The sequence below is a fragment of the Cibotium barometz genome, chromosome 19 (genome assembly GCF_041138505.1).
Source record: "Cibotium barometz isolate CiBa-2024 chromosome 19, ASM4113850v1, whole genome shotgun sequence".
In the NCBI taxonomy this organism is placed as follows: Eukaryota; Viridiplantae; Streptophyta; class Polypodiopsida; order Cyatheales; family Cibotiaceae; genus Cibotium; species Cibotium barometz.
In genome coordinates, this window is record NC_141064.1 from 56,590,394 (window position 1) to 56,615,846 (window position 25,453).

The 25,453-nt window shown below is 46.2% G+C and overlaps 1 protein-coding gene across 1 annotated transcript in view; it reads left to right on the plus strand.

Moving 5' to 3' along the window:
* The window catches only part of LOC147628771 (putative protein S-acyltransferase 7), a 40,297-nt gene extending 16,846 nt beyond the window's left edge, over positions 1–23,451 (plus strand). Inside the window, exons 4-5 of the mRNA XM_086814008.1 lie at positions 17,376–17,612; positions 22,621–23,451. Coding sequence (XP_086670134.1) covers positions 17,376–17,612; positions 22,621–23,076 — 693 coding nt within the window. The 3' untranslated portion in view covers positions 23,077–23,451. The remainder of the gene's footprint in view (positions 1–17,375; positions 17,613–22,620) is intronic.
* Positions 23,452–25,453: the final 2,002 nt, after the last annotated feature.

Below are 25,453 nucleotides of genomic sequence, written 5' to 3' on the forward strand. Positions count from 1 at the left end.
GAAACCTAATGTTTGTATCTAACCCCCCGAGAAACTGTTTTAGCTTCTCGCCTTCCGACATACTCAAGTGCTGTGCCATCGTTATTATGACTTTGTTTGAATAGGTCAGCGAATAGGTCAGCATGCCTTGCATGCCTCTTCCCCTTGGTTCGGATTGCTCCTCATCCGGGTTCAAGTCGGCCTTTTTCTTCGATTAGCATCATGGCTAATCAATCTCCCTCGGCCGGGCGAACCATTGTTTTTTCCGAAGCCGAGCTCGCGGTCCTCTACGCCGAAATAGAGAAAGACTCCAAAACGACCCTCATTGCTAGAATCTTTGGATCTCACCCGTCCCGTCTCCAGGCTTGGGATTGGGTCCTGGCGGCTCTGCCCTCCGACCTCGCTCCACACTTTTGAGATGTCAGGTTGCTTGGAAGAGGTTTCTTTCAAGTGGATTTTGATTCTGAGGATGCAGCTCAGAGGTTTTGAAGGGCAGCCCTTTGCCATTGGGCTCGAGGAAGATATTCTTTCTTCCCTACTCCAGCTATTTTGACCCTGTTGAGGAAGACCGGAACCGTTTCCCGATTACTCTCCATGTGCTTGGAACCAAGATGTCATCTGTCCATACCAACAAGCCGTGTCTCCCTGTAAAGCTAACTGTCGGGAGGACTCCAGGGCGAGGCGTGCATATCTGTCTCGGGGGAGATCCCACAAGCCATGTATGTAGGAGACTGATCTCGTAAGAGCCTCAATCACCAGAGGGGCAGCCGCCAGCTCTGCTCGAATAATCTCATGAGGTACCACGGCCTTGGCTCTAATAATCCTAGCAATCATAGATACCAAAGGCCTCTCCATACCTCTCCACCCGCCTGCGCTGTGATGGCCCACTGAAGGTCCCCATATCTGCACTCCATAAAGCATAGCTGATGTCACTAGAGTGTCAAAAAGCCAAAGTTTCGTTCGAGGTTCCTGAAACTGAACCTGCGAACACATCCTCTCCAAACCACCCAGGGCTGCATGTGCTCTAGTCAATCTAGTCTCTGCTGCTCTCCTCATCGAAAACACTGGCCCACTGAATACTACCCCAAGATATGTATATGCATCTGTATACTCCACAATCTCTTGCCCATATGTAAATGTGGAAGCTGATCGCCTAACCCACTGTGGCGTGGTGTTAAACACCATAACCTTGGTTTTGCCAAGGTTGACAGACAATCCACTATCATGTGCAAACTCATGTAAAGCATCCAGATGACGCTGCATACCCTCAGGGGAATCAGAGATCAACACAATATCATCAGCATATAACAATAGTGGGATCCATGTACCTGCTAGCTGGGCTCCTCTGTCCCCCAATCTCTCAATGTAGTCAGAAGCCTCATCCACATACATACCAAACAGTGAAGGAGATAACGGGCAACCTTGCTTCACTCCTATAGTGGAGTGAACCAAAGTAGAGACCCCCTCTGGGGTGCTTACCTGTCCTGCAACAACTGATCTATATAAAGCCATAATCCCCCATATGAGCTCTGTGGGTACCCCCATCTCCTGTAATCGCCTCATCAATCTGGCTCTGGGCACTGTATCAAATGCTTTGCGGAAGTCCACAAAGCTACAATAAATCCGTCGCCCATGCGACCTGCCCTCCTCAATAATGGCCCGGAGAGTCAAGATGTGGTCAAGAGTAGAGAAACCTCTCCTGAACCCTGCCTGTCCCTCTGCTCGAATGCCAACTCTCTCTGCCCATCTACTCAACTGCTGCTCAAGAATGGATGCATACAATCGTGCTAGTGTGTGACCAATCATAATAGTGCGATAATTCCCTGGTTCCATAGGGTCCCCTGACTTGAAGATAGGCACGATGGTGGACCTACTCCAAGTCTCGGGTAAGCCTTCGCACATAGCACGATTGAACATCACTGCTAGAAGCTCTGCCAGCATGTCTCTCGCATGAATAAAGTGCTCAGCGACCAATCCATCATGATCATATGCTCTCCCAGTCTTCATCCTATCAATGGCCTTCCTTACCATCTCTGCGGTAAAGAAAGTACATGTCTGTGGGCATGGTGCTGGCGGGTCAGGAAAAGGTGTCTGTCCAGGAACTGTATATAGAGATGCTGCATAACTACCCCAGACCTCTGTAGAAGTGATGGCCAAAGCAGGGGAGGACTCATGAAACAGACGCCAAGCCTCCCTCGAATCCTGGCTCAAGAACAGCTGGTATAATTCCTGCTCTAGCTGAGCAAGGCCGGCCCGCTTCTTCCTTCGCACAAGACGTCGGAAGGCAATACGTGACTGTCGGTGAGTAGTGACTCCCAAAGCAACCTCCCGCTGCAGTCGGGCTCTGGTCTCTCTGCACTCCTCATCATACCAGCTGTTCTGGGGCATACATCTAGAACGCTGTCTCTGTCCAGGCTGAGTATGTGGATATGCCTCTCTCGCTGCATCATGTAAAGTCTCTATCAGTATATGGGTCAACTCCTCCAAAGGTCTCCCTGGCTCCTCTGTGTACAGACGTTTATAAATCCCATCTGTGTAGACAGCATCAGTCTCTGAGGTAAAAGTATATCGAGTGTGATCTGCCCCTCGTGTCCTCTGAGCTGTGGTAAAGTGAAAAGAGATAGTCAATGTCAACAATGCATGATCCACTACTACCCCAATGGGCCGAGATCCAACTGTGAAGTCCTCAATGCATGAAACAAAGCTGGGCATAGCCATAACATAATCCACTGTGCTAGCACCATGTCTATGTGGAAAGCAAGTAAATCCAGCTGCTGCTGACAGAAACCTCTGCAAGCCATTAAGTATGGCCAACCCATGTGCAGTCCCCATATCTACCAAATATCTCCCATACTCTGTGCACTCCACATCCTGTGAGCGTCTGTCTAATCCCATATCCAGAGTGTCCAGCTCTCTCAGCATCTCCTCCGAGGAATCATAAAAGGCTGTCTGGCGGTTGCCCGTCCGGGCATTAAAGTCCCCTAACAGGATGATGTCTCCATCCCTAGAGAACTCCCATATGTCATCATCTAGCACAGAGAAAGGAGACTGTCCTCTAGGTGCTGCATATGTCGATGTACTAGGAGCAAAATAGCATATGGCAATATACAGGAATCTGCCTGTGTCGGCCCTCAGTCTCACCCACATATATCTGGCCTGATCATCTCTCCGAATGATGTGTATAAGCGGTTGCAGCTCCTCCCTGAAAAGAACTGCCACCCCTCCTGATCCTCTACTACTGTGTATCGATCTCGTCCCTACTCTGCAAGCTGTCTCCCATCTGTACCCTGTCACCTGTGGCATCATCTGACCAGGAGCCTGGTGAGTCTCCGAGTAGAAGACTATATCTCTATCTCTAAAGCTGTCCTCAAAGGCACCTACATCAAGTCTGAGGGATCCATTGCAGTTCCAGGCTGCCAGCTTTAATTTGGTCCCATAGGTCTCGCACCGTCATGTAGAGCGTCGCTCCACGATGACCACCCTCCCTTCTCTATAAAATGCTATCTTTCCCTTTTCTCTTGCCGCTCTAATCTCTGGCATAACTTCCTTCATATGTGCAAGCTGTGAAAGAGTAAGATCATCACCAAGAAAAATGCCTGTATTCTTTAAAGTGGGTCGTCTCTTCAAGAACTCCTTCTTCGCCTCAATAGAGGGGAAGCGAAGTATGAGAGCTCTTTAGAGAGAGAGAGAGAGAGAGAGAGAGAGTGAGATGGAGAGGAAACACAAGTGAGAACCTGCTCTCAATATCATCACCAAAAGGAATACATGTCCCGAGCAAGAGGGGAGAACCTCGTAAGTGAGGGACTGCAGGTAGACAAGCTAGGCAAGCAATGAAATATGAGGGAGGCATGCGGGCTATATATACCTCTACAGGCAGCCGACTGGTGATAAATATCTCCACGACTGGGAAAAATACCCAGGACCATAAATGGGGAATAAATATGGGTAAAATACATGTGAGGGGTGACAGCCCCTCAGACTAACATGGTCAGCCCTAGAGGCTAAAATAGAACACCAAATAGGAAGCCAGCAAGTAGGGGATGATATCTAACAAAAGCCAATGACTTGGTTTATGTTTGGAGCGGATGGAGCATCCCTCTACTCCACCCGACAAGTCATGCGAAAACAAGTTTATGCATGCAAACATGAATGCATGTGCACATGTAATGGACGAAATCTCCCTTTCATGAAACTTGTACAAGAATTTCTTGTCGAGAACAAAACTGGCGCGACAGAAATGTGAAGTTGTGGTTTTCCTATGGAGTCATAGTGTGATGGTCCCACTCAACAATGACAATACAATTCAAGAAAAATAGAATTTTGTACAATCTTATTTGAGGCAAAAAGAGAACAATTCTGAATATATCGAGAAATCTTACAATAGATATGATGTACTCTTGAAGGAAAGAGTTCGAACCACCCGACCATCCCCCAGCTATCTCATTCGCACTCTCACTCTCACGAAAATCTCGCACACACACTTGCACTCGCACTCTCAATCTCTTCTTCAATTTTTTGATTTTCTGTGTATTCCTCTTGTTCATGTCCAAAAGTCAAAAGTAGCCCCGTCTGGAGCTTTTCCGATCTGCGCCCCATATTTTTGGCGATGTCGCTCTTTTTGAAAAAAGCGTATTCGGGAAGCTTTCTTCATATGCGGTTATCATTTCCATGAGATTACGTTTAAAAAAATAAAATAAAAAAAATTAACGCTGGGAAAACAACCCTTTTTCCGTGGTGCGCCATTTGCGCCTCGGTGATCCGATGAGGATGCTCAATAGCTCATCTCGAACATTGAATCCTTCTCTTCAACTTTGTATCTCTTCGTCCGAGGCTAAATCTTGATTCTTGACCTCCGTTTAGGACTTGCAATGTCTTGACATGAAAATCTAGGCTCATTTTTAGCACAAAACCACTTAAAATCCACTTTGGAGTCACCAAACGGATATGAAATAAGAAATAATGTGAATCACAAAGGTTTCACTTAAGCAAAATTGTTCTATGTACAAAACAGAAAAGCTTTCTCATACAAAACTTCGCCTAATTCCACCTCTAACCTAATAAAAAAATCACTCACAAAAATGACAACTGCCTGAAAATGACCGAAACCAAAAATTCCCTGTAACACAAAATTTTGTCAAAACATGTTAGGTGTCCTAACAAAACATTCTAGACACTTTTTACAACAAAAATTTATGAAAAATATTTATACAAAATTATGAAGCGTCATAGACAGTCCCATAGACAAAACACAAATCGTGGCACTGGCCTTCCTATGGAGTGACAATCCCATAGACAAAGCTCGGCATAAATATCAGTCATACCATGGAGTGACGGTCCCATGGGTAAGACGCAATCCTGCTCATACATGGGTGGCAGCAAACAGGCTCCCGTCCATATGGCACAATACTGGTCACTGTCCATGTGACACAAGATGACTGACCCTTTCACATGTGAACATGGTACAAATCTGGCCGCTCTATGGAGTGACAGTCCCATAGAAGTGGCTCCAAAAATGGAGATGGACCAAATGGTGACAATATGGATACCATTCATCTGAGGACAACTACAATGCAAGTAGAGGAGAATGTGGCACACCTACGAGTACGCAGAGTAGAGCCAGACATGAGATAGAAGCCACCAATGGGCAGGATTGGCCAGTGCAGGTGACACGTGGCATTGTCTCGTGGTAGTGATGATGTGGCAATGGAGCACAGTTGGTCGACAGCATTTCTATTGGCCGACTAGGAGCATTGGTGCATATACACGTGGGTAGCCAATATGCTTTTCTTAGTGTTGGACTTCACAGAGCGTTTCTCTGCAAGTGAAGTGCTAGGGAGGAGTGTACAGTAGGTCATAGGGCTGTGATTTTACGTCTTCATTCTCAACCACATCTTGTACTTGAATTTCAGTTGTACTTCTTTCTTGTACATAATACAGAGCAATAGTTAGGACTCTTGTGTGTGCTGTATGTGTGATTCTGCCTCACTCTTCTTTCTATCTCAGGAAAACCCTAGCACATAGGCGCAAGGGTTCTACACTAGACCATCTAGTGTCCACACCTTCCACCCTCCGGTAGTGACTTTGCCACTGACTTGGGTGACATGAGGCCTTGCATGAAGAACCTCTACATTGCCTATCATGTAACATGCAGCGGAAGTCTTCGTATTGGAGGATCTTGTCACACAAATGCTCACACCGTCTTCTGTATCCTGAGTTTCGCGAGTTTAGCAATCCACTTTAATACTTCAAACTTTAGAGAGATATGAGAGAGAGAGATGAGAACTGTACACCGTATGGGGTCCCGAATTACCCACTGAAGGGCACCCTATCCCATTATCGAGATAGTATTTGCTTTATTATCTTTAAAGAGACTGACGGTGTGACTGACAATAAGCCAAACACAAGACCTCTAAAGACCAAGAGTTGGGTTGTACTGTACACTGCTGTAGAAGCACCAAAGATGTCCAATCTCGAGCCTATGCACTCTTCCCAATGGTATGAGGGAGGGATGCAAAGCTAGGGATGAGAGAGGGGTTGTTTGGGACCTTTCTAGACTGTATATGAATGCTATAAATGAATGAGAATACTGCGTTTTACCTTCACCAAGTGGCTGGAGCAAAACGATGAATTTATGACTGTTGAAAACTGTATGGATGCAGAAAACGCAAGATGGATTGAAGGCTGAATGCTGAACTGCTGCGTTTTACCGATGTAGATGGTTGAATGCTCATGCGTTTGAGGCGCCTAGAGCTGTAGGAGACAAACGCTGAAGAGAGAGGGCTGAAACAGCAATCACTTATGCTCCTGAGGCTGAGGATGACAAGCGCTTGATGGCTCTCTTGCTGAATATGATGAATGACTAAATGATTATGCAAAGCCTCTATTTATATGGACAAGATGTGCCAGTCGGCTGGCTACAGTGCTGGCCGACTGCACATGTCCAAATAAAATATCTAAATGATGTATAAAATGCTGGGAAAAATACCAATAAATTCCTAGATAAATATTGGATGCTATCTGGGGTTCCTTGCAATGGTCTAGATGCTATGCATGAATGATGTGCAATATGCAGGATGCTTTCTGATGTAAACCCTAAGGTTTCTACTGATTGTATATGCATGAATGCATCTCTTTAAGTGGGTTAAAGGACTTAGACTGACTGACTGACTGACTATGGCTGAGAATGACCTACGTAGCTCATGCTTGACTTATCATGGACCGAGGATTACAATGGGGTCACGGCGTACGACAAATATCATCCTAAATGGAACTAACACTGTACAAATGTTGCACTGCTGATGATGAACCAGTTTGTCACCATGCACTACAGTGTAGAGTGCATGTGACATTCCCTCTCCTGCTTAGCTTGGCGGCAGGTTCATGGTTTCCAGGTAGTCCGCCAACAACTGGGGGTACTCTTGAAAGAACAACTCGTCTAGCCATACGGCTTCGTGGGTATCTCGATCTCGGAATTTCGTATAGAGCTGACGTATCCGTCGACTGGAACCATGCTTCCAACGATGAAGAAGGATCTGCTCGGGCTCAATGACTTCTGCTTCATCTACCACGTCTGGCTGTTGTTCATCTGAAATATCAAACACTGCTGGTCCAACATATGGTTTTAGCCAAGAAACATGGAAAACATCATGCATTGTCCAACTGGTAGGCAACTTTATCTTCATGGAGACATCAGTTAACTTCTTAACTAGTGGAAAAGGGACAAAACTATGGAATGAAAGCTTGGGACAACGTTTGTCCACTTGTTTCAATCTTTGTTTCATGATACGCAGATAGACCCAATCCCCTTTCTTGAAGTGGACATCTCGTCTAAACTTACTTGCCTGTCTGTGAACTGAATAATGGCTAGGCTCAAAACTGGGGGCCAAATTGGATTGAGTACCAAACTCTGCGGAATCAACATATTGATCTTCTATGCTATCTAAGTCTTTTCCAGAGATGTTTAGAATGGTAGACTCCTGAATGGTCTGGATGCTGGTCTTTCTACTAAGAACATCTGCTACTGGGTTATGTTGACCAGGAATGTACTTGATCATTCCTCCAACCTCGTGGAAGAGCTGACCCTGTGTAGTGTGCTGATCACTACACTGAGCACTTGGTATCGTCGGGAGCCACGTAATTGCTTGGTGGTCTGTGGTGACTGTGAAAATACGTCCATAAGGAACAGGAGTCAAATGTTTGAGTATTGACTGCTTTTCTAGCTTGCCCTTGAAAGTCTTTGAAAGACAAGAGGGAAACTTGCTAGGAGGTTCTGCTAACTGTGGGATACTGGGTGGGAGAATGAGAAAGGAGATTTGCCAACTAAGGGACTGAAGAAGATGAGACAGCGGTTATCGATGAGATAGAAGCTGCCTGAGCATAAATCAATGCTCCTTCTGCTCCCCTGCCGATAGCTCGTCGGGCCTGGAGATGAGAAATCATAGGAATGCAAAGAATGCCCCTATCTCCCCGAATCATGACAGGCTCAGGAAAACCTTTAGAGATAATAAAGGTGTCCTGCCTCCAATTGGGAATAGGTTCATATTGACGAAACCACTAAGATCATGTCACATCCCAAAAGAGGAGAGACAAAGAAATCTCGTTGGAATGAGGCCTTTTGAACTTGAAAAGAAAACTGTTGTGCCCTTTGGGATATGTGGGTGGAGAGACCAGGTGTCAACCCGTCTACCTCCAAATGATAGGGCACTAAGGTACAACTCATGTTGGTAGCCAATTGTGGAGAGATTGTATCCTCAGAACTTCCCATGTCAAAAAGGATTATGAACTGTCGGCCCTTGGCAGAGCCATAAGCTCGGATCAGGCTTTTCTGTTTGGTTGTTGCCTCACCCTCCTGTGTAGCATCAAGTACCACGGATGGCATGGGATGCATAGAAGGTAAGATCTGAACTGTGTTTGTGGTAGTAGGCGGCGGGTCTGGAGGAGCGGGGGATACTGTGGCAACTGTGGAAGAAGGCTCTTTGGAGGCTTGCTCCGCTTGCCTTTTTGGACAATCCTTCTTACCATGCCCAATGGTATGATAGAAAAAACATCGGTTTTCTGACTGATACTGTCTTTGCTCCTCTGGAGGAAGATAGCCTCCAGTAATGCTTGCTTTAGCCTTTTCCTCAAGGGTTTTCTTAGGCTTGGATTCCTTACCCCCTGAACTAGAGCTAGGACTGTTGTCTGTCTTAGTGTCTTTAGAAGACGAATTACCCTTCCTCTGTTGGGGTTTGGTACTGGACTGTGATGACTGCTTGGGCTTGCCCTCCGTTCATCTTCATTTCTTCATTCTAGGTTCAAAGTTACGAACTAATCCATGAATGAATTGCTCGGTCATATATACTAGGTTCAAAGTTACGAACTAATCCACGAATGAATTGCTCCATCTTGGCCTGCGGAGATAACCCTAATTGCTGTGCTAAAGTAATAACCTTTCCGGAAAACTAAAGCAATGGGAATCCATTCTGTCTAAGTCCATAGAACTCATATGCCAGACCGGTCATGTATTGGGGCAGGAAGAATCTGGTCTTCAGGTCATGAACAAAGGTATCCCCGCTAAAAGCTGTGACACCTGTGGTCTGGTCTGTATAGAGATTAGACCAATGCTGCCACCAAGTGACTGCCTCACCAGTGAGATGGGGAGCCGCTACGTGGACTTTATCCTGAGGATCTGTGATCCTAGCTAATGGAAAATGAGCAGTAAATTGATGAATAAACTGATTTACTGCTAAATGATCACACTTACCATCATACTTACTGAAATTAGGTTGAATTCGAATGACGGTAGTTGATGCTGCACATTGCTAGCCTAGTGGAAACATGGGAAAATATATATATGCCAATAAAAGGTCCAGATCCCACACTCAACTCATAGTGTGCAAAATTTTTCAAAAAGATAAGGTGATGAAGATGTCAGAATACGCAACGGATATGAGACAAACTGCTGAGAGCACAACGTAGCAAGACACCAACATGAAGATGAGCAAACACGAGAACCACTGGCAAGAGAAAACGTTGAACTGTGTGTGGAAGAGAAAACGCAGAAGAGAGAGAGAGTGTGGCTGTATGAACTCTACACTATATACAATAGATCCGGTACAACTAAAAGTGTGGGGGACAAGGGGCCATTTTATATGGCCCCAGGTTGCTAGTCGGCCAGTCCAAAGCAGGCCCACGACCAGCACAAAACAGGTCGGCCAGGTATACATCAGTCGGCCAATGCTGCACAGGACAAGTCGGGTAGCATCAACTAGTCGGCCAGCAAAAGGAGACAGCCGACAGCCCTCCTACACCCAAAAAAAAGGGAAAAATACATGGAGAGTGAGGAAAAATGGGGAAACACCAAAACTGGGCGGGCACACCCACAAGAGAGGCCTTGGTGTAATGTACAAACAGGAGATGACTGCTAACACCCCCTCTCAGCTCCTGGATGTGGAACCAACCTCAGGGAGCTGGAGTGCCACCGGAGCATAGTCTGAGGTAGAGACTTCGTGAAGAGGTCCGTCGCATTGTCCTCCATCGAACAAAAATCTGGCAAGATGTCACCAACAAAAAACTTCTCACGAACAAAGTGACTCTGAATGACCGTGGGTTCCTTCTGTGGAAACCCAATCTCACCAAGTAACCTCTGCAACTGCACCACCTCGCAAGCAGCACCATAAGCAACCCGATACTCTGCCTTTGTAGACGACAAGGCAATAGTCGGCTTTGTCTTGCTGCTCCATAAAATAGCTCCTAAGCCAAGGGTAAAACAATAGCCTGATGTAAATCTCCTCTTGTCTGGATCTCCTCCCCAATCTAAGTCAGTCCAACTGTGGAGTCTGACTCCATCCGTCGTTCCCCCTCTAGGATCACAGCAGAGTCCAAGATCCTTCGTATGCTGCAGAAACCGCAAGATCTGAAATCCTACATCCCAATGAGTCTTCAAAGGCATCTGCAAAAATGAGCTCAACAGTCCCACCGGGAAGGTCCAGTCCAATCTGGTGTTCAGCAACCAAATCAATGAACCAAACTGCTTCCGAAACAAAGAGGCATCAACCTGTTCACAAGGATCATCAACTATAACTTTCGTATGCCAAGTCCTGGGAACCTACTGAAGACCACACAAGGCCTTCCGGAACCTGTAAACCACCCCTTCTGAACCCAACCTCAAAGCCTGGAGGCTACTCAACACCCTCCTCCACCTGCAAATCACCATCTGCCACTTACTTGGCTTTCCTACAAGTCCCTTGGGAAAGAGGTTCCTCAACTGCAAGAGGCTCTTTGTCCCAACTGATACGAGATATCAGAGCATAGTTCACCTGTAAGGGCCCCTCTGACTGCCAAACGCAAGAACTGGAATGTTTCTGCCTACTACTGTCAACATCTGGCAAGCCATCCAACATCTGGTCCTGGAAAGCCTACTGCAGTGTATCCACAATCAAGTGGTCCTGATGAAACTGCCACACATCACCAAACTGAGAACCTGTAAGAGAGAGTGCTGAGAGTGTTGGTCATGACCACTCCCGGCTAGTTCAGGTGTGAACATAGCTTACTCACGAGTACTTTTTCCCTGTAACTGAACACAAGTTTTTTTCCCGTATGAACACACTTATGTGTGTTGGGCACTTCGCCCTAGGCTACTTTATGTACTCACATTGTACTTTTGTTTTTATCATTATTGAGTACATCTTTTCCAGCACTCTTGAGCTTCACGAGTACTTCTCTCTCTTGCACTTCTGTGTGTGTGTCTGTGTGCAGGCCTCTTCCCCCATACCCAACAAAGAGTTTGTAAATCCCATTCTCCACTCCGCCTTTCCATACAACCTGGCTTATCACTTTGTCCCGGAGAGCAACAAAATGCTCCTCAAACTCCACCCGTATACCAGTCTTGCAAACCTCATGCACTGACAACAGATGAAAACCAAGAGATGGGACAAATAGAACCTGGGAGGAATGCTTCCCCCCTCTGCCATCGGGAACAATCTCTAACCTGCCCTCACTGTGAATAGGGATAGTGGACTCGTTACCAATCAGGATGTGACCTGTGTGTCTTTGAAGATCGTGTAATAACTCTCGGGAAGGAGTCATGTGCCTAGAAGCACCATTGTCTAGAATCCAGTCCTGAGTGTCCCTAGTGGTGAGTCCAACTGCCTCCCTGCTCAAAGAAGATGAAACGCCGGTGTCCATAATCTCCAAGTGCACAAAAGTTGGAGTCTTGACGGTTACTACTGAGGAATCTTCACCCTTCTCGGTGTTCCGCTTCGAACATTTTCTCCAATAATGGCCTTTCTCGCTACAATTGTTATAGGTCCTTTTTGCTTTCAAGGTGTCATGATCCACGTCAGGCTCTTGCTTGGAAGACTTCTCCTGTGAAGACTTCCCTTTGCCCTTACTGCGGCCTTGCTATCGCTGGCCAGTCAAGGCCTCGGAACCTCCGCCCTGTGGAGGGTTCGTAAAACGCTCTTCTTGGTCCAAGACCATTGGCACAAGCTCCTCCCATGTGATGGTGCTGAGCTTGCCATAGGTGATCAAAGAGGAGTAAAATGTACTGAGAGTGAAAATGAGACAACAATGTGATGGCCATATCCTCTGAAGATATCTCTTTCCCTGCCTGAAGAACCTCCTGCTGAAGACCGTGGAGCTTATTGACGTGCTCCGGCATCGTCGACGACTTTGCAGGATTTATCACCCGCATCTGAACTTCCAAGGAGATACGCTTCATGGGTCACGGGTGATACCCTGTTATACAGAGAAGCCAAATGTTGCCAAATCTCTCTGGCTAGCATCATATGCTTTATATGGTTGTTCACCTGTGGTGTGCAATTTAGGAAGATGAAAGAACGCACACGGGCATTGACACGATCCCAGAACTGTGCTTGAGCCTCCCATTCTTTCCGAGTAGAGGGTAACAACTCCCCGTCCTCGTGGAACACCAACAATAATGAAATCAGCCAAGTCATAAGACTCCAATACAGACTCCATCATATTCCGTAGTTGTTCCCATCCAACTGTCGGTCCACCAGGAATGTGGGGAGTGTAGGGATCTGCACGTGCTTCTCAGCCATCTCAAGCAAGTCTGCCATTGGGGGGGTTACTTTGGTCTTGTGAAGGGAGAGTGGGTGGGAAAAAAGATGAAGAAGGTCCAACGGTGATGGCCGCCTTCTACCCAATCTCCAAGTCTCGAACAGCCCAAGAGATCTCCAATCAGCACCAAAAAACCAGCAGTCTCGCAAGCCCTTCAAATCTCCCATAATCTCCATGGTCTTCAAGAAATAGTCCTGCAAGCTCTCCAATGTCTCCAACCTTCAAGCCACTTGGGGCTCTGATACCATGTCGAAATACGCAGCGGATATGAGACAAATTGCTGAGAGCACAACGTAGCAAGACACCAACATGAAGATGAGCAAACGCAAGAGAACCACCAGCAGGAGAAAACGCTGAATTGTGTGTGGAAGAACAAACGCAGAAGAGAGAGAGTGTGGCTGTATGAACTTTGCAATATATACAATAGATCCGGTACAACTAAAAGTGTGGGGGGCAAGGGGCCATTTTATATGGCCCCAGGCTGCTGGTTGGCCAGGCCAAAACAGGTCGACAGCAGCCCATATGCTCACGACCAGCAGCAGTGGCCCACGACCAACACAAAACAGGTCGGCGAGGTATACATCAGTCAGCCAGTGCTGCACAGGACAAGTCGGGTAGCATCAACCAGTCGACCAGAAAAACGGAGACAGTCGACAACCCTCCCACACCCAAAAAAATGGGAAAAATACACAGGGAGTGAGGAAAAATAAGGGAACACTAAAACTGGGCAACACCCTCAACAGAGGCCATGGTGTAATGTACAGACAGGAGATGACTGCTAACAGAAGATGCAACCATGGACACTTCAGTACTGCAGATACCAGATACACCTTCGAAAGAGCACCTAGCAACCCGAGTCAAACAAAATGCTACCCTGAACAGCAAAGAAATTTGCTTGGCTCCAGATATAAAATTATGAGTCTGCGGAAAACAGTGTGCCCGTCATCCCACGATAGTAGGCAGTGAACACATGACACCTCGAACGATGAACTCGGAACACATCCAGTCCATAATCTGTGCTGCACCAAGCAACAGATTTGGCACACATCGAGTCCATAGCTCCAGCTACCAAAATGAACTTGTCTCACTAGATATTTTACTTGCTTGGAACTCTGACACACTGGTTCCATGCACCAAAAGTCATGGCTTGTGACAGCCCCCTCTCGCACCCATAGGCCTCCTCTGGCTGGAAGCACACGGGGGGAAACTATCTGTATAACAATAGAAGCCGATCATCTAGGTCCTCCGTGGCTTTTGTAGCCTTGGGAGCACTAGTTTCAGTTTGTTTGCCCTAGTGTGAAAACTAGTCATTTGTATACAAGTCATTTTTGACAATAAGCAATAGACAATTATTCCCTTGCAATAGTTTACTTGTCAGCTCGTCTCTTCCCTCTCTTCTTTCTCTGCCTTTTGTGAGAGGGAACCATCACAAAGGATCATCTCTTTTTGCCTCCATCTAGGCATAGAGAGCTCCCATTAGAAACGGAGCATTCCGGTGTGACAACGGAGCGAGGACGCGACGTACGAGCTAGTGCACCCCATAGGGAAGTCGCATTTGCGGCTCGAAGGCAAGACCCAACGACACATGCTTCGGCAAGGCTAATGTAAGCTCTTGATTTGAGCAACATTCCTTATCATACCATCTCTTTTGAGGAATGGGTCCAATTTGGGCTTGCTTTTGTTGGTGGGTAGTGCAAGGGTGTGTGGCTAGGGTTGACTCATGGAGGATAGGTGAGAGCTGAGTGGTGATAGTAGCTTAGGGGGTAGTGTGTAGGTTAATACTTGAGAGATGGCACCATATGTGATCCCCATATATGTAGTAAGTCATGGTGGAAGTGGACCTTTGCGTAGGGAGAGGTTGGAGTGGGGCAGGGTACTGAATAGGGCAATCTTGAAATTGTGAAAGCAAGGTCTGTGTGGTCACCCCCAATGGGAGGGAGGGGGGTATATAATAAAGTCCTTTATGTGGGATGTGAAGGCGGGGATCCAATCAAGTAGTCCACTATACTACTCCCTCCTCCATGTGGGAAACATTTGAATCCTCCAGAATCGGGCCATCTAGACATGCCATTGTAAATGGTGCCATACCCATGTCTAGTAAAGCCATCTCATTGATGCGATGGAGGTATGTGACTGTCTGGAAAAGTGCATCCACTACCATCGGGGCTGCAACAAACTTTGCTTGGATGAAGATCATATGGGAGACCATCATGACCTGGGCCTCTCAACTCGCTGCCAATCCTCATCAAATAAATCTGGCCCGAGAAAGCTGCTCGATACATCAAGATTGCTTCGTGGGCTCCTTGAAATGTGCCTGGAAGTAGTGCTGCTCAAGTAAGGTCAAGACTGCATATTCCCGTGTCACTTTGGCATGTGCTGCAGGAACCATGGTGAAGCGCGGGTGACTGAAAGTGACACCAAGATAGACATAGGATGAGACAATCTCACAGGATCCCCTCTATATGTGAACCTCAATTTGGATGCGAAGGGGAGGGAGGTATTAAAGATCATTATCTTGGTTTTACTAGGGTTAAGACTCAAGAGTGAGGTCCCGCTGAGTGCAAAAATCTTGTAAGGCATCCAAATGTCTTTGAAGCCCCTCGGCTGAGGACGATGTCATCTACAGAGTAGTAGGGGGATCAATACACCTACCAATGTGGAACCAGCCCCGCCTAATCTATCAATGAAGCTCGAGATGTCATCAATGTAGAGGCCAAAAGGATTGGGTGATAGAGGGCAACCCTGTAGCATGTTTCACTCCAATAGTGCTGGAAATCTCCTGTGAAATACCTCTTGGGCTCTCGCCCAATGATGGACTCAGAGGGCGATGATGTTCCAAACCATGTCAGATGGTACTCCTATCTTGTGTAGATGGTGTAGGAGGCGGGCTCAGGGTACTATATCAAAAGATTTGTAGAAATCCACAAAGCAATTGTAAATCCTCTAATGTCATGCTCTGCCCTTCCTTGATGATGGCAATGAGGGTGAAATGTGGTCAAGGGTAGAGTAGCTCCCCCAAAAGCCTTCCTGTCGTGAGGCTCTGCATCCGTGTCTCTTTGCAAATGAACTTAGCTCCGCCTCTAGCACCGATCCGTGGAGTTTGGCCAATGTGTGGCCAATCATGGTGGCCGTGTAGTTATTAAGATCAAGTAGATCTCTGGCTTTGAGGATGGGGGTGATGGTGTTAGTGGACCAAGAGAGTGGAAATCCTTCACAAAGGGCTGTATCAAGCATGTAGGCTATTAGGGGCGCGAGGGTATCGTTGGCATGTGAGATCACTCGGCTATGAGTTCCTCGTGAACTTGGGCTATGAGTCCCTATGTGAGATCACTCGGCTATGAGTCCCTCGTGAACTTGGGATTGCCCATTACGTAGTCTATGGATGGCCTTGAGGACCATACCCTTTGTGAAGAAGGTGGAGATGATGGGGCGAGGATCCATGGAGGTGGATCCAGAGGTGGCTGATAGGGGATATGATAGAGGGAGCGTGCTTAGGAGTGCTATGTGTCCGGGTAGGTGATAGGTGTGGGTGGGCGATGTTCTCGGAGTTTCCTCCAAGCCTCTCTGTAGTTCGGCCCTAAGAAGAGTCGGTATAATTCATCCTCTTTCCGAGCATAGTTCATAACATTCGCATTTGCTTCATGAAGCAAACGTTTGCAATGAAGCAAACATTGGCAAACGTTTGCAACACACGCGTTTGAAACTTGTCTTTCATACTTGCTTTTTTTTTTTAAAATGCTTTTCTAAGGTTTTACGTTTTTTGAAAGTTGCTATGTTTTTTTAATCAAAAATCGGTCCACGCAAGGAGCATTTATGTAACTTGTAAGTGATAACTTTGTAAGTTTTTATAATGGAACTTGGAGAGCTTGAGTTTCCAATGTATATTTGTATCTATTTGTCTAAATCTCGTCCTTTCTATGAGGTATTATATTGGTCACGTATGTTACTCGGCCCGGGACTGAAACATACCCGAAACATTGTTACATACCCGAATGCGTATGCGTTTGCTAAACATATGTTATGAACTATGTTTCCGAGCGTAGAACTCTTGTTTCTTGCGTTGGATGAGGCGGAGAGAGAGAAAGAAAGAACGATATATTAAGCGTCTACTAAAGACCCAATGGGCCTATGAGACCAAAGTGATACAATAAGGTCCATGGCATATCTCATCATGGAATGGAAAATAAAACAGAAACAAAACATAAACATAGCTATCTCACTGAGGTGATACAAAACCGTCCATGGAAACTCTTCATTGAGAGAGAGAGAGAGAGAGAGAGAGAGAGAGAGAGAGAGAGAGAGGCTCTGATTAGTTTGTTTTTTCTTTTTTGCAGAGGAATTATCTCTTCTTTGTTGTGTTTGTAACACTGACAACAATTTTGTGTGTTTATGTATTTGCAATGTCGGTGATACTTATCAAGAAGATAATTGATGAGTCCAAAGATCATAGAATATGGAAGGCTGTGTTTAAAACACCAGCTTGCATATTTCTAATGTTGTACAGTTTCGGTGCTACATGGTTTGTTGGGGGTCTCACACTTTTCCACTTCTATTTACTGGGAAATAATCAGGTGATTTCTTGCTTGATGGCATGGGCGTCAGTGTTTCCTGTTTTAGTCTCAGCTACAAAAGGTTATCAAAGTTATATTATATTATATTTTTGGTCAGTAGAACTAATGAGTTGATAATATGGAGTTTGGAATCAGACAGCTAACTTGATAAAATAATGGTATTTTCTGCTTAGACTTCTCCTGAGTAGTCCTGAGGTTATAAAATGCATCATTGCGCTATTATCTCTGGTCTTTTTCTGCAACCTGGGGCAAGTCACATGTGAGTGTGCTTCGAGCCCCCAGTATTTTAGGGTGTCTGTTATTTGATAGACATGGCTGGAGGGCCTGATTTTGTGGGGACCAATTCGATGGCCAGTCCCCTTTTTTTTTTTTTTGAGAGAGAGACTTCTATTAAGTATGAAAAAGACATACAACAATCACAGCTATAAGCCGGAAAATCCTTGCTTCTCTAATTCCCAGCCCCATGCTCTGATTGGACAGTACTGGTTTGCCTCATCGAGGTACATCTCTTGTTTGGCAGTTTCAGCCTAGCTCTTGTCTCCCTGTTATTAGGGCCCACAAATGGGTCCTTTTGGCCTTATCCTAGTCTAGCCTTTAGCCCTAACTTGTCCACATGCACATGCATCCCCTCCTTATTTTAGACTAGGAGCGGGGACTAAAACTGTCACGCGTTCACCATTTAATTGGGTGCCACGGGAACATTACTGGCTGATTAGGTCCAGTTTTGGACCAGTTTTGGGCACCCTGAGCAAGTGATTTTATGACATTAGTTTTTGGCTTGCAAAAGGCTAGCTGATTGGAGTTATAAGAATTTGCCTATAAGTAGAACCCCTCACTCCCCAGTCAAATCACTCTACAAGACTTTTTGGAGCAGCCAAGAGAGAAAGAAAGAAAGATATATTAACGTCTACGAGAGGCCAAAGTCGGCCTATGAGACAAAAAATAATACAACTGTGTTCTTCCGGTCATCGGAAGAAAAGAAACAAAAGAAAAAGTGTGCATGTGTCTGGATACAACTGTGAATCATCATGGATCGGTGGAGCCCATATACAAACAATATAAGGGGGGTGGGGATGTGGAGAAGATCAAGTCAAGGAACTGACAGATTCAGCCCCAAAATAGCAGATTGTAGCATTCAGTCCTATGCATTTGTAGGCTTAACGCACATTCGATAGGAGTCCAGATCTGAATCATCATTGTAAATACTTATGATTATTCATGCAACTTTACATCAGTAGATTAGGTGAGTCTTTCTCCCATCTAAGTTTGCACATTACTTATTGTCAATAATTAGCATAGCATTTTACACATGTCAAGTGCATTAATTAATTGGGTGTTATGTTGATGTTACATGGGTAATAGGAGGCAATTTTGGACCTGTACACCAATTTAGCCAAGGGGCCAAGGGTTGGGCACCTTATTAGTTGATATGAATACCTTACATATGTCACGTGGACCAATTAATTGGGTATTATGTGGCTGGCAGTCTTGGACCAGCTTTCGGCAGAGCCTAAGAACTTGTAAACCAATTTGGCCAACCTAAGAACGTGTAAACCAATTTGGCCAAGGGGCCAAGGGTTGGGCACCTTCAGCTGATACCAACGCCTTAAGTGACTTGTATGATATTATTTTTAAGTGTGCAGAAGGCTGAAAGTTATTTGGACAATGAATTTGTGTATAAATAAAAGCCCTCACTCCCCATTCAAAACATCTTCTACAAGACTTTCTAGAGCAGCCAAGAGAGTGAAGATCAATTAAAAAAAGTGGCAGATTCAGCCAAACACCAGATTGCAGAACGGAGGTAGCCAGTACAGTCAGTCCTGCAGCTTAACACGCATCAGATAGGTGTTCACTTTTGTAAATATTCAAGATTATTCGTACAATTAATACATTCAGTAGATCATGTGAGTCTTCTCTTCTGTCTGTTCGTGCGTGCGCGTGTGCGTATGTGTGTTCAATTTGCAAGAAGAGATTGCGTGGCATAATCAACAGATCCTCTCCTCCCTAGGTCTCTGTATGAGCTCCCCGGCCCTGAAGATGTGCTCAGCTCTACGTGTCTCCATTTTGAGGTGGTGGGATGAAAGCCGTATCTGGCCAATCGCAATCCACATGGTGTGGGACATGTGAACACTCAGGTAGCCCGGCTGCTAGTGAATCCATCCTCAGTGAGCGTGAGGAAGTGACCTTTGCAGAAGTGCATCTTCGTTGGGGGCTCTGAAGGTGTTATCCATGTGCAGTGGGTGTAGAGGTTGAGAAGATCTAACTAGATAACCTAGTTGGTGTCCTCATGAGAGAGTTGGAGAAAATGGGAGTCCAAACTGTACTGAAGGGGTGGGAGGCGGTCCATGCGGAGCCCATATACTGACAACCAAGTGGAAACTAAGGCATACCATACTCCAGGGTGGCCCTTGAGTGCTAGCTGTCTCGAGGACTCCACGGCAAGCCTTGGGTACTCGTGGGGATGCATGTGACTGATGTGATGGAGGTATGCGATTGTCTGGAGGAGTGCATCCACTACCATTGGGGCTGCCGTGGGACTGATGGTTTGCTATGGATCATATAGGAGAACATCATGACATGGGGCCTCTCAACTTGCTGCCAATCCTCATCGGATATATCTGGCCCTCAAAAGGCTGCTCCATACATCAAGGCTAGTGTGACGAGGGTGTCGAAAAGCCAACCCTTCGTCATGGGCTCCTGGAAATGTGGCTGGAAGCAGTGCCACCTAAGTAAGCTCAAGGCTGCATATCCCCATGTCACTCTGCTTGTGCTGTGGGAAGCATGGTGAAGCGTAGGCCACTAAAAGTGACACCAAGGTAGACATAGGATCAGACAATTTGCACAGGATCCCCTTTGTATGTGAAGCTCAATACAGATGTGAAGGGGTGGGAGGTATTGAAGACCATTATCTTGGTTTTACCAAGGTTAGCAGAGAGGTCCCACTGAGTGCGTAAGTCCTGTAAGGCATCCAATTGTCTTTGAAGCTCCTCGGCTTAATCTGAAAGGAGGACGATGTCATCTACATAAAGTAGTAGGTTGATCAATATGCCTTCTTGTGTGGGACCAGCCCCGCCTAATCCATCAATGAAGTTCGAGATCTCATCAATGTAGAGGCCAAAAAGAGTGGGTGATAGAGGGCAGTCCTGTTTCACCCTGATAGTGCTGGAAATCTCTTGCTATGTACCTCCTGGTGCTCTCACTCGTTTGGTGACACCCTCATAGTGGGCGATGATGCTCCAAACCGTGTTAGATGGGACTCCCGTCTCTTGTCGATGGTGTAGGAGGCGGGCTCGGGGTACAATATCAAAAGCTTTGCGGAAATCCAAAAAGCAATAGTAAATCCTCTGATGTCGTGCTCTACCCTCCTCAATGATGGCATGGAAGGTGAAGATGTAGTCAAGGGTAGAGTAGTTCCTTCGAAAGCCTGCCTGTCCGGAGGCTCTGCATCCTTGTCTCTCTGCAAATGAACTGAGCTTCGCCTCTAGCACCGATCCATAGAGTTTGGCCAACATGTGGCCAATCACGATCATCCTATAATTATTAGGATCAAGTGGATCTCCGGCTTTGAGGATAGGGGTGATGGTGCTACGGACCAAGGGGGTGGAACTCCTTCACAAAGGGCTCTATTGAACATGTAGGCTAGCAGGAGCGCCAAGGTATCATCGGCATGAGAAAGAAAGAAAGAAAGAAACTTTTATTAACGTCTTCAAAAGACCACTAGGGTCTATGAGACAAAAAGGTATAAGTGTTACAATGATCTTGGTAAAACTGGAAAATAAAACACTGGAAAGGACTACTAGCTACAAATCCTTAGGAATACATCATCAGGTATACAATAGCACAATGACCCGAGGTCCAAGGAACATCAAGCTAGGGTGACTGGTGGAGAGGTCTCATCGTCATCCTCAAGAACTGTGTAAAGGGCATCAATGTCCACATGTCCTGTGTGGGCATCTCTGTATCGCCGGAGCATCTCCTGAACTTGGAGCTGATGGGTGGAGCACCTATGTAGCCCAGTAGGCCTTGGGCTCCTAGGTAACCCCGGGGAAACGGAGAGGCTCTTGTATGCACTTTCTGACTCATCTGAGAGGTGGGCGGCGGTCCTGAGTGGGTTCCTATCTCAAGCAGCGGCAAGAGGCTCGTGATCCAAGGCTGCGAGGTATCGGTGCCTGGACACTGTCGGCACGATCCAAGAAGCTGGTCCCTGTGTCTACGCAACTCCAAAAGGTAGAGTCCAAGACAATGCTAATCCGGATAGTCAATGACTCTAGATAATGGCCCAGAGTCATACTAACGTCTTCAAAAGACCCAAAGGGTCTATGAGACCAAAATGATGTATATAGTGTCCATGAAATCTTGTCATGGATGAAAAAAGAAAAAGCAACAGTAACTAAAACTGAAAACTGAAAGCTAAGTTCTCAGATTCTGAGATTATACAAGATGAAAAATCTAGATCCTACTATGCCAAGTATAGGGTACCATAAGTGTGTGCGAGAGAGAGAGAGAGAGAGAGAGAGAGAGAGAGAGAGAGAGAGAGAGTCTCTATGGCTAGAGAGACAGAGTTCCATTAATGTATGCGGAAAGCACAAATGACCTATGAGACCAAATATATAAATGAAGACCTATGAGACCAAATACATAAATGAAGACCATGGAGGTCCTTGCTAAGTCTGTGGTCAGGAAAAACGAATATCAAAACCAAATCGAAAAGTCATAGTGCTCATTGACCTTATATGAGCTGTCTATATCTATTGTTTGTGGTGGAGCACTCCTATCACTATGGAGGATCTCCCTGATATAAACCTGTCACGAGAAATGAAATGAAAGTTAGGGTAGAAAAATAACTCACCTAGATATATAAGCAACTAGGTATCCGAGTTGGAATACGTACTAAAAAGTACAATAAACTGACGAGAGAGAGAGAGAGAGAGAGAGAGAGAGAGAGAGAGAGAGAGAGAGAGATTCATTGTTCGTTCTAAAAAACTCAATTGCATCATCTATCATGCAGACCACATATGAAAATTTTCGCTACCGCTATGAAAAGAAGGTGAACCCATTTGATATGGGGAAGATTCAGAATTTCAAAGAGATCTTTTGTGCAGGCATTCCACCATCCAAGAATAATTTTCGTGCGAAGGTGGATGGTAAACAAGAAATCTCCTGTTATGCTCTTGAAAAACCAGAATCTAATGTAATCAGCCCCAATGTGAAACGGCATGGTCGTGACATAGAACTGCGTGCCAAATTAGGGTTGGTACCAACACATGGATTTGAGTATCCTCTTGCTCATGAACTTGGGCATCCTATTCCTTCTGAGGGGGATGATTTCAGCAGTACTGTGTATTTTAGTCAAACTGACTGGAGTAGGAAAAGCTCAAAATGGGAAATGGCTCCTGAGATGTTTGGGGCCAGTATTGAAGGATCGCAAAAAAAGGGAGACGATACACCACCAGAGTGCAGATAGTCTTGTGATAGGCTATATTTCATAACCAACATTTGCACGTAATCCTTACAGCTTCTATCAGCAGCTTCTTTGTATATGCTATCAAAGATTTCGATGGCCATGACAGGCTAGTGGGCAGATTTCCTTGTACATGCTCTTTCAATTGTCAGTTTTTCACAAGAATATTGCTCAAGAGCTTGAGAGGCTCTATGGTTGGGCGGTAAGTTCCTCTGTGTTACTCCCGGTAAAGAAGCCAGACACAGGGTCCCCTGTCTTATGTTCTACAGAAAAAAAGCGCTCGACTCATAATACAAAACAAATTTGTGGTAGTTTGTGGGCATGTATTGATTTGATCCTATGGCTTGCAACCATTAATCCTGAAGAAAACTGCTACCACAATTACAAGTGCATGAGTTTTCTCAAGAAATCTAACATCGATAGCATATGTTTTACTAGGTGCAGGGGTCCAATAAGCACAATAAGTGACAAACTCAGGCGTCGTAGTATATTGGATATCTGCCACATACTTGGGTGGTAAGAAAAGACATAAATATGTTTCCTATCTCGGCGTGAAACAACTTGCTTGTTTTTTTACTATACATGCTTTGTAGTATCACTATTGCTTTCCACTAGAGATGCCATCTCTATAGCCTATTTCTTTTGACACATTACTCTCTACATCCTTTCTACAACAATTGTGTACACGATTGTGGCGGAAAGGATGTACACAATTGTCTCAATATCAAGCACAATTGTACATAATTGTGCTTGATCTTGAGACACAATTGCCAGAGTGTAAGTCTCAATGTTAGCTACACGGCTTAACCATATCATGGCCTCAGGATCTCACGCCTCCTCACTAAGGGCTAGGGAGAGAGGCAGGCTCTCAGGCAGCAGAGCACCAGGATCCAACCATTGGACGACCCTGCCACCATCGGAGAGTGGCAGATGGTTGGCCCACGCCCGGGCCATCAACCGACTACCAGAGCTGAGCAACGTCACCATGCGTGCCAGCAGGCTAGCAAAGTATAGGAGGATTCGGTTCTATTAGAGAACTGTTATGAGAATTTATCTCAGCACCCAACCGTCGCGCGACGATGGGCCCCCTCTAGTCACGGAGAGGGTCCCTTCGGCCCCCCCAGTTTGGCGGCCGCTTCCCCGCACCGAGATTCCTCCTTTTCAGTTATTCCAATGAGACCATATGACCTCACTGATTTTCCGACGAAGCCCTCTCAACAGCCTCCCTCTTTGACGGACCTCTCCTAGCTACTCCCTTCTCCTTCCTCTCCACCTCCCCACCCCCCTCTGCCTCCTTCACCCCCTGCTCCTCGTCCTTCCCCACCCTCGCCTCCAACTTTTCCTCTTGAGCCAGCACCCCCCCTTCCTCCACCTCTCCAGAGCACTTCTGTCTCATCCATGGATTCTCGAAGCCGGTAGAGAAGACCATCATTGCTTCCCCGGTGAGGACTCTCCCACCGCTAGAGTCCCCAAGTGGGCCCCCTACAATCTTGGGGCTCCCATTGGACTACAGTTTCTTCCGCTGTCTTTCGGTGGCAGGGACTCTAAGAGTGGAGGGCAGTTCCGATAGTTTTGCTTCCCACAGAGATTGATATGTGGATTGCATCATGGAACATTCAGAGTTTAGGGGGGCCTTGGTGCTTTCAAAGGTGGGGTATCCTCAAAGGTGAGCTGCATAGAGCTACAGTTGGGGGACGCATCGATAGTATTTTCCTCCAGGAGCACCACCTGTCTGAGGCAAGCTGCATAGAGCTGAAGTTGGGGGACCCATCGACATTCTTTTCCACCAGGAGAAACACCTCTCCGAAGGGGTGTTCCCACCTTTACCAGGTAGAAGGGAGGAGTGTGTATTTTTGTCCCCCTCTTTTGGTCCCTTTGGGATGTAGGGAGGAGTTTGTATTTTTGTCAATAAGGAGCTCCTACTACTAGCAGTGTGGCAGGCTCAAGTTTAATAGGCCCTAGGCGAGCACAATGGATTACCATTATGATTGGAGAGGATTGGCTTCCTCAATGTCTACGCCCTGAATATCGCAGCAGGTAGAGCCATATTCTGGAGCACAATTTGTCATGCCCTCCCTTAGGCTGACTTATGGTGCATGGGCAGAGACTTCAACATGATAGAGGCAACACAGGACAGACTTGGAGGAGGCGCAACCACAGTTTAAGGTGCAAAGTACTCTGCATGGGAGGAGTTGATCATGGCACTTACGGGTCAGGATCCTTGGCATCTTCCAAAGTTTGGACGCAGCCCCGGGAGCCTATGTTTCGCATGGTCTGACAAGAGGAGCACCGGCCCCAACCTCTCTAGACTAGACATATTTTACATGGATGAGTGGGCTTGCGGCCATGGGGGCATGATCAGAATCTTGGCGAGCACTAC